Genomic DNA, 10,070 nt, shown 5'->3' on the forward strand with positions numbered 1-10,070 from the left:
GATTGTAGATATAAAAGATAAATTGATGGGAAAAACATTTTAATAAAAGGTATGTGTGTCTTTTAGAGTTCTGAAAACATGCTTAGACTGCCTTTGTGAAAATGCAGTTCTATTTTTACTTTATTTACCTATGAATATCCCTGAGAAAAGGAAAAAAAGTCTTTTAGAATAATTTTAAACAAGTTAACATTAACAGAGGAGTTATTTGTGTATGTCTTTACAATAAAATAATTATGTGGTCCAAAGTATTTTTAAAAGCATCTAGAAAAGAAAGAGTTGGTGCTTTAAAAAACAAATAGATGATAGAAAAGCTTATGAAAATTACTTAAAATTTATGTAATAAACACGTCACTCACTCATTCATTTATTCTTTTACTAATGGAACACTTATTGAGTGCCTATTATGGGCATGACACTGTGTTATATACTATAATGCCATCATTCCTGTCCTCAAGCCTGGGAACTGAAGCCACTGCTCTGTAGCTCAGAAAGGAGAATAGAGATTAGGGTATGTGAGTTAGTAGTGGATGTGAGCCTCCTTGTTCATAACTTAATCCTATTTGGAAGCTATAGGAGACGAAAGTGGAGGAAAAACACTGCTTTCTCTGGCCCCATGCTCTTGGGGAGTCTTTCTACTTCCTCTTAAAGAGAAAAAGAATAAGAGACACACATGCATTGGAACAGATATGGGCACAAAAAGCAGAAGCTTCTTAGGAGAAGTTAAAAACCATAGGTGGAATAATATGGGATTTTGTGTGCTCTCAGCTTCCTAAAGAGATTCATGTCATAAAGGCGTCTAACCAGAGCTTGGAAAAAGTGAGAAACAGGTGGAAATACAAGGCTACTTTAAAATATTTAAAAACACTTAGGAGAGTAAACTTTAAAAGCCAATTAGAATGGGTAGAAGGTTGTATTGCTCAGCAGCTAAGCAGTGGAACTGTGATTTCTGGTGCTAGTTCAGGCACTCAGCTGTGTTATCTTACATAAGCTATTTCACCTCTTTAAGCTTCAGTTTCCTTATTTGTAAACTAGAATAAAATTTCCAGGCAGTCTAAAAAGTCTATATGAGGCATGCCTTGCTAATTCATTGCTCTTGTTATATAAATTCTCAAATGATCAAGGTTCTTCACTAAAAAAGAAAAAATCAGTTCTGGTTTCCCTCACTTATTTGTGTATCCATCCATCTACCCATCCATTATTTAGTCATCCATTCAACAACTAATTTTTGAGCACCTACCATTGTTTGACATTATTGATAGAATTATGATCAAGAAGATATTATCCCTGCATTCCTGGATCTTACAGACTATAGGTGAATACAGACTTTAAGTGTATAGTCATTACTGTAATATACTAGTAATGAGGAAGCATGGAGAACATAGCTTGGAGGTTGTTTTTCTTTTCATTTCTCCACTCTTGAAATTCCATCTTACCATTTCTAACTTTTCAGCTGTCACCCACAAGCATCTCACAACAGCCTGACTTCTTCTTATTCCACCCTAAATTCCACATTTGCTGAAAATGGGTGAGATCAACAATACCCTATTGTTAATTCTCAGACTTTTGTTCTTCATATTAATTGCTCTCTGTAGTATTTTACATTGCCAACCATGTTTCTTGAGACATGAATTTTATAGATCTATTGCCATTCTTATCATCTCTTCTGCTCTTAAAAATATGAGAGGATCCCTAGAGTTTACTATTTAAACTTCATCTCTACTTGCTTCTATTTGTGATTTCCTCTGTTCCCACATAAATTATCATCTCCATGGTGACGATTGCTAAATACATAAATCTGGTTGCAGATCCAGGTGCCTAATTCAAAATCAAATCTATCATCTCTACAACTTCTTTTTATTTTATTGAAATTAATGACAACATTTATTCAATCCTCCTAGACTGAAATTTTGTGGTCCTACCAACAATATACTTTCAATGCAAGTTTCTTGTTCTCTGATTTTGCTTGCTTGACTTATTACACTTGTTAAGATGCAGTATAAATAGCATCCCCTCTGAAAACATATACTGACTCTTTAATTCAGATTGAATTTATTTATATGAACACTTAACAGGTTGTAATTTATTTATTTTCAAGTATCTCTCACTGGCCTGGAGTTTAACTATTTATTGGATACCTAGTAACTTGCAGAGAGCTTGGTACATAGTAAGGATTCATCTATTAAGGCTTTAATTCTGATATTCTTTAAAGATTCACAAGCTTTTTGACCATATCCTTGAAGGCTTGTTTCACCTGTTGGTTCCTTAGGGTATAAATGAAAGGGTTCAACAAAGGTGCAACTGAAGTAAAGATCAGAGCTACTCCCTTGTTAAATTTGTCCCCTTCTTTCGTTGAGGGCTTAATGTAAATGAAGAAGCAGCTTCCATAAGAGAGGGAGATGACAATCATGTGGGAAGAACAAGTGGAAAAGGCTTTTTTCCTTTGCTGGGCAGAGGGGAGCTTCAGAATAGTCCTGATGATGAACATGTAGGAGAGAATCACTAGCACCAGGGTGACTACCAGGGTCACAGACGCCACAAAATAGACAACTTTTTCTATGAGGCTTGTGTCTGAACAAGAGAGTGCTCGAAGAGGCTCATAGTCGCAGTAATAGTGATCAAGCCTGTTGGATGCACAAAAGTCCTGCTGACTCATCAGAGTGATTGGTGGTATAATAACCATTAACCCTGCTAGCCAAGAGCAGAGAACCAGCTGGGTGCAGACTCTGCTGCTCATGATGATCCTGTAATGCAAGGGTTTACATATGGCTATATAGCGATCATAGGACATGGCAGCCAGGAGAAAAAACTCTGTTGCCCCAAAGAATATGGTAAAGAAGTACTGAGTGAAGCAGCCAGAAAAGCTGACACTCTTGTTTCCAGTTGTGATGCTGATCAGGACCCTGGGAATGAAAGTGTTTGTGAGGGAGATTTCTAAGAAGGAGAAGTTCCGAAGAAAGAAGTACATGGGAGTCTGAAGGTGGGAGTCCAGCAAGGTGAGGATGAGGATAGTCAGATTTCCAATGATGCTGAGTGAATAGGTGAGGAAGAAAAAGGTGAAAACCACCACCTGGAGTTCAGGGATGTCTGTCAGGCCAAGCAGGATAAACTCAGTCAGCACAGTTTTATTTTTCATTGCTGAAAAATCTTGAGTTTCAAGGTAAAAAATGATAGTAATAAAAGGTGAGAAAAGAAGAGGTGCTCTGAAAAGAAGAGGTAAACCCTGAAAAGAACAAAAGGAGATGGACCATGAACTTTCCTCTGGTGACAGGACCCAGACAAGTGACCCATATGAATGATGTTGGATCCTTTCTGAGCCCATTTGCCCTGTATAGAAAAGTTCTTGTCATTATTTCCCCACATGGCACTTTCCCCACTGCCTGCATAAAACAAGTGTCTGCCTTATAGATGATCAAAAAGTTTGTGAAATGAGTTAATCAAAGAATATTTCCAGCAGTTGCCTCCTTCTGGAATAGTTACTAATTTTCTTTTCCCTGTATTCACTTTCCTTACTTCCCACTGATTCCATTCATGGCCCCACATTCTTTGTCGGCCTAACCTCTCAGGATTGCTGTTGTTCTTATTTTTCCCTGCTGTTTTTTGTTTTTATTCTTCATATAATTATAGCAGCCATTCATTTTTCTTGTGGTTCAACTCTCTTCATTCCCTTGATGCCAAAAAGTACCAACCAACTCCTCAATTCTTAGTGGACCTTCCAAGCTTCTCTGCCCATATCTGTTTGTTAGAATTTACAGTAGTCTTCCTTTACTCATGGTTTTAATTTCCATTTCAGATTTCTAAGTTTCTTAGAAGGCATCCCCCATGAATAAGGGAGGACTAGTGTATTGGGATTATGTAATTCTGCCCTTTGAGCCATTCAACATATCTTCCTAGAGTTAAGTAAATATTAAATTAAAGTAAAAACCTGCATTTACTTACACAAATGCATTCAGAACCTTTAGATCTAGAGTCTTGTTTACCCACAAATATAGGGAGGTATTATTATGTTCCAAGAAAATTTATGGAGCTTACAAATATTTAAAACAAGAGTTCTAACTAGGGATTCATTGATTCTTATATTGGATTTATCATGTCTATGAATCCACTAAGTCATGTGTAGAACATTCTGTGTATGTGGGTACAAAAATTTTATGGGTAAAGTATATAAAACTATAATCAAGATTTTCTAAGAGACTCTATATTTAAGCACTTCAAGAATATTTTGTTTTGCCCTGGCTGGTGTGGCTAGTGGGTGGAGTGCCATCCTGCAAACCAAAGGGTTGCTGGTTTGATTTCTAGTCAGGGCACATTCCTGGGTTGCCGGATAGGTCTCCAGTCAGGGGCACATGAGGGGCAACCACACATTGATGTTTCTCTTTTTCTCTCCCTTCCCTCCTCTCTCCCTTCCTCTCTAAAAATAAATAAATAAAATCTTAAGAAAAAATAAAAAATACTATTTTGTTTTCTACTGCTTTGTGAGCTTATGTGATTAAAAGTCACATCATATGGGAGCATTCTTATTTATTTATTGAAAACTTTTTCTATGTATTGTTTTTATAGACTTTTAAAAAAATGTATTTATTTATTTTTAGGCATAGGGGAAGGGAGAAAGAGAGAGGAAGAAACCTCAATGTATGGTTGCCTCTCACATGTCCGCCGCTGGGATCCTGGCCCGCAACCCAGGCATGTGCCCTGACTGGGAATCAAACCAGTGACCCTTTGTTTTGCAGGCTGATGCTCAATTCACTGAGCCACACCAGTCAGGTCTTTATAGACATTTTTAAGGCAGCAGCTTTAAAGCATGTTGGACCATAATTCACTCTACATTTTATATAATTTTCTGGCAAACATGCATATATATCTCTATCTCTATCTATCTCTATATCTATATTATCTATATCTATGTCTATATCATCTATAGCATCTATATCATCATCTATCTAACTTAAAAAATGTTTTATAGAAGACTTCTTGCTCACTACATGAAACAATTTGATATTTGAAATTTTATTTTATGAAAAAATTTTTTTTCAAATGCTCTTTGTAGTTCACTAAATTGATTTAATAACACATTAGTAGGTTGCAATCCACAGTTGGAATCAGGGATCAAGAAAAGTTACACAATGCTCTAGATACCCTTGCCCTCCTGGTTACCAACCTGGAATCTTCAGGGAGTGATTGAATGGTCAGTCACATCTGCATCAGTTTCAGGCTTCACAACCACAGAGAGTAAAATAAATGATGCTATAAACAGGAAATATACTTCCTCACCTGACTATCCAAATAGCTATAGTGGAATTTTAATCTTAGCTATTTTAGAGGTAAATAAAAATTATAAGGCCACATAATTACAAGGTAATATAAAATTTATTGCATTTTCTAGTTATCTGCCACCAAATCCTATCCTGCAGCTTCTCTTGGTAAGAAGTAGTTATCTGTGATGCTTTCTCAATTTAGTAGAAATGTGCCTATTACTTCTGCCCTTCTACTAATTCAGAATGGAGTGGAACCAGAGGGTATTTTTTCTTCTGATATTCTGTCATTTTCTATTAGAACCAATAAATAAGAGAATAAAAGAAGATTTTTGAGGAGCAGAGTAGTCCTGGATTTTTCTGTTTTAGGAGAAATCAGGCTGAAGACCTCAGAAGGCAGAATATGAAGCCCCCTCTCACCCCAGAGTATCCTTTATCCAGTATGACACAGGTTATATTTGCTCTATTGAGAGCATGCACCTGGGAATCAATTGAGTGAAGAAGCACAAGTTGCCCTGGGAATCCTTATTTGGAATAGGCTAATGAATGTCCTTTGTCAATAACATTGGGAACAAATTTTAAACATATGGCTAAGGGATGAGGGCCAGAAAAACTAGTTTGGGGGTGAAGTGGTGGTGGTGTGGGGTAGCAAGAGAGTATCAGCAGCAGAGAAGAGGAAGACTATGGAGTCAAGAAGGTAACATTGCCCAGGGGGTGGGCGTGGCTGGATTTAGCTGAGGACAAGCAGTGTAAGTGGGACTGTTTGCAGGTCAGGAAGGTGCTGAAAAGTCCCATTTTCTGAACATAACTTGCCTGGTTGTAGTTAGCCCAATTATAGAGTACTGGCTAAAGACAGTAAGCAGTCATTTTCATTTTTTTTGGAGTGCTAGGGCAGAAATGAAATGTAAAACAGGTAAAAGTGAAGTGCTCAGATTGAGATAAGAGAGGGAGCCCATATTGGCTTGTGAGTCACTTCTGAAGAAATGCTTGCAAATTTTCTTTTATATATATATATGTATATATATATATTTTATTTTAATCATTGTTCAAGTATAGTTTTCTCCCCCCTACTCCCATTCCAGCCCACCCACCCAACCCTCCCCCGAAAATTTTCAATTTAAGGTAGTGAAGCACTCGTCTAGGTATGTATTGTATATATTGTTTGAGAGGACTAACCCTTCATCAGCCAAAGACACTTTTACAGCAATTACTTTAACGGACCAATCACCTATTTATAAATGCAGCACAAGTACAAGGAAAACTAATGTTATCCTTGTAAACAAAACACAAGAATTAGGGACAAAATACCCACTACACAAATGTCTTACAAATGGCTTCCTCATACATGGTTTAATATAATTCTTGCAACAATGGTGAGGCTCAGAGAGGAATTGTGGTCTAACCAAATATAAAGCCATAATTAATTCGATTTTGAATGACACAAAAAACTTTGTCTCTCTGAATCTCACTTTCCTGTTATAAAATGCAGATCACAATGCTCACTAAATAGATCTATAATTGGAAAGGACATAAGAAAGTACCTGGTACATAGTATATGCCACATAAATATTTTCTTTTTTTTTAAATATATTTTATTGATTATGCTATTATAGTTGTCCCATTTCCCTTCTCTCCCCTCCCCCTTGTACCCCCCTCCCAGCCACATTTCCCCCTTTAGTTCATGTCCATGTGTCATACTTATGAGTTCTTTAGTTTCTACATTTCCTGTACTATTCTTGCCCTCCCCCTATCTATTTTCAACCTACATTCTATGCTACTTATTCTCTATACCTTTTCCCCCTCTCTCCTCCTCCCACCTCCTTGCTGCTAACCCTCCACGTGCCCTCCATTTCTGTGGTTCTGTTCCTGTTCTAATTGTTTACTTAGTTTCTTTTGGTTTTGCTTTAGGTGTGGTTGTTGATATTTGTGAGTTTGCTGTCCTTTTACTATACATGTCTTTTCTTTATCTTCTTTTCTTAGATAAGTCCCTTTAGCATTTCATAAAATAAGGGCTTGGTGATGATGAACTCCTTTAACTTGACCTTATCTGAGAAGCACTTTATCTGCCCTTCCATTCTAAATGAGAGCTTTGCTGGATAGAGCAGTCTGGGATGTAGGTCCTTGTCTTTCATGACTTGGAATATTTCTTTCCAGCCCCTTCTTGCCTGTAAGGTCTCTTTGGAGAAATCAGCTGACAGTCTGATGGGAACTCCTTTGTAGGTGACTGTCCCCTTACCTCTTGCTGCTTCTAGGATTCTCTCCTTCGTTTTTACCTTGGCTAATGTAATGATGATGTGCCTTGGTGTGTTTCTTCTTGGGTCCAACTTCTTTGGGGCTCTCTGAGCTTCTTGGATTTCTTGGAAGACTGTTCCCTCTGCCAGATTGGGGAAGTTCTCCTTTATTATTTGTTCAAATACGTGCTCAATCTGTTGCTTTTCCCCTTCCAATTCTGGTACCCCTATAATTCGGATATTGGAACGTTTAAAGGTGTCGTGGATGCTCTTAATCTTTTCCTCAATTTTTTGAATTCTTATTTCATCATGCTTTCCTGCTTGGTTGATTCTATCTTCCTTCTGGTCCACTGTATTGTTTTGAGACTCATATTCCTTCCTTTCACTATTGGCTCTCCTCCGCGTGTCTTCCTGCATCTGTTTTATGGTCATCTGCATTCTTTCATCTAAATTTCGACCAAAATCAACCAGTTCCATGAGCTTTCTGATCACCAGTGTTTTGAACTGCGCATCTGATAGATTGGCTAATTCTTGGTCGCTCAAAAGGATGAGTCCTGGGGGACTGATCTGCTCTGTTGAAAACATATTTTTTTTTTTCCCCCTGTCTCTCCTTTTTTTTTTTTTCCGGTCTGGTTGCTCTTGTTATGGTGGGGGGTGGAGCCTTAGGTGCTCACCGGGGCTGGGCACCCTGGTCGCTAGATTGTGACGTTATATGTGGGGGTGGGGCGGGGGCGGGGCGGGGGAAAACAATGGCGGTAGTTCCGTTCCCCTGGACTCAGACCCTTGTCTGGGCTTCCGGGCTGCGAGTTCTGCCCAGGTCCACAATCGCTGCCCCTCTGGGTCTGCCAGCCACAGCTTGCGTATTCAGGGATCACCGCTGCCTTCTTATGCGCCCGATGGCTTTTGCGCCGATTTCGCGCCAAACCTTCCCCCGACCGCGCGCCGCCGACCCGAGCCGGCTCGTCGTCCCCTACCAGTCCGGATGAACGCGTCTACTTCAACTTCTTGCTGCCTGACTTCCATTCAGATAAATCCTCTGCCGGATCTGGGTGTTATTCTGATAATAAATTATTGTTGTAAATTATTGGCTTTCTAATCTTGGTTGTACGAGGAGGTACGGTGCGTCCACCTATTCCTCCATCTTGCCGGAAGTCGCCACATAAATATTTTCAATTTTCTCTTCTCCATAGAGGGAATTACTATAAAATTGTATTAAGCAGTAGTTCACTGGTCTCTTTCAAATGTGGTCATAGAGAAGAAGGGCAAAGTCACCAATGGGAACCATTTGGCTCTGACAGATTGCAAATGCTCTGTTTGTTTAGAGAAATCTCTTACCTAGAGAATCATTGTTCAAAGAGAAGAAGGGGCCATAAGTTGAGTGAGGGATCATATCTCATTGATGAGTCAGTCTAGGCTGCAAATAGTGCAGGCTTGAAATTTGGGAACAAGAATCAATAAAATAAGGCAAGGAGGTCAACTTATAGGTGAGGTCATATGGTATTTGTCTTTCACCACCTGGCTTATTTCACTTAGCATAATGCTCTCCAGATCCATCCATGTTATTGTAAAGGGCAGGATCTCCTTTCTTTCTGCTGATCTCACCTGTAAGTGGAACCTAATCAACAAAACAAATAAGCAAGCAAAATATAACCAGAGACATTGAAATTAATAACAAACTGACAGTAACTAAAGGAGAGAAGGGAGGGGATAATGGGGAGGGGAAGAGGGGGAAGGGTTGTCAGGAATGTGTATAAAGGACACATGAACAAAGCCAAAGGGCGGGGGGTAGGATCAAGGGTGGGAAGTAGGGATGCCTGGGGTTGGGGGTAGTGGTGGAGGGAAAGTTGAGGCAACTGCACAATAAAAAAATAAATTAAAAAAAAGACAAGGAGGTCAAGAGGTGAAAATCTTCCTAGGAAGTAATTCATGAAGACATTTATTTTATAATAAATTATTTGACAGATTATGCTGCTTTCTAAAATCTAAGAAGTACCTAGGTTGCATGGTAAGTAAATGATTGAGGTAAATATGACTGATAGAAGATAGAGAAAGCATTCTAATGTTGGAAGTTTCTAGTATAATCTCACTTATATGTGGAATCTAAAAAAAAAACCCCACCCAAAAAGCCTAGAAGCAGATTGATGGTTGCCATAGACAGGGAGGGGGGGATGGGCAAAATGGGTGATGGAAGTCAAAAAGTATAAACTTCTAGTTATAAAATAAGTATGTCATGAGGATGTAATTACAGCATAGTGGCTATTGTTAGTAATACTGTACTGCATATTTGAAAGTTGTTATTAGAGTAGATTTTAGAAGTCCTTGTAAGAAAAAATTTAGTAACTGTGTATAATGATGGATGTTAACTAGATTTATTGGTGTGATGATGTTATAATATATGTCTGACACAAATAATGCTCCTTTTTATTACAAAATTTTTTATTATAAAATCATAAGCATGTAATTCTGTAACAATAATATCACACTCAAGCATACCATATGACATTTTAGGTAAAATGTTCAAATTAAAACTATAAATAGTTACACCCATATTATTACCCTACCAATCTCACTCAAGTAGGTGTTCCTTCAC

The 10,070-nt window shown here is 38.3% G+C and overlaps 1 protein-coding gene across 1 annotated transcript; it reads right to left on the minus strand.

Moving 5' to 3' along the window:
- Positions 1–1,575: 1,575 nt before the first annotated feature.
- On the minus strand, positions 1,576–5,656 carry LOC114513575 (olfactory receptor 2AP1). Its single transcript, XM_028532911.2, has 2 exons — positions 5,156–5,656; positions 1,576–3,198 (listed from the first exon to the last, which is right to left on the minus strand). The coding sequence occupies exon 2, from the start codon at positions 3,131–3,133 to the stop codon at positions 2,204–2,206; it is 930 nt and encodes a 309-aa protein (XP_028388712.1). The 5' UTR covers positions 3,134–3,198; positions 5,156–5,656; the 3' UTR covers positions 1,576–2,203.
- Positions 5,657–10,070: the final 4,414 nt, after the last annotated feature.

Source organism: Phyllostomus discolor, chromosome 2, assembly GCF_004126475.2.
Source record: "Phyllostomus discolor isolate MPI-MPIP mPhyDis1 chromosome 2, mPhyDis1.pri.v3, whole genome shotgun sequence".
NCBI lineage: Eukaryota > Metazoa > Chordata > Mammalia > Chiroptera > Phyllostomidae > Phyllostomus > Phyllostomus discolor.

Coding starts and splice junctions, on each gene's coding strand:
- LOC114513575 (XM_028532911.2), bottom strand. CDS start 3,133: ATGAAAAATAAAACTGTGCTGACTGAGTTTATCCTGCTTGGCCTGACA.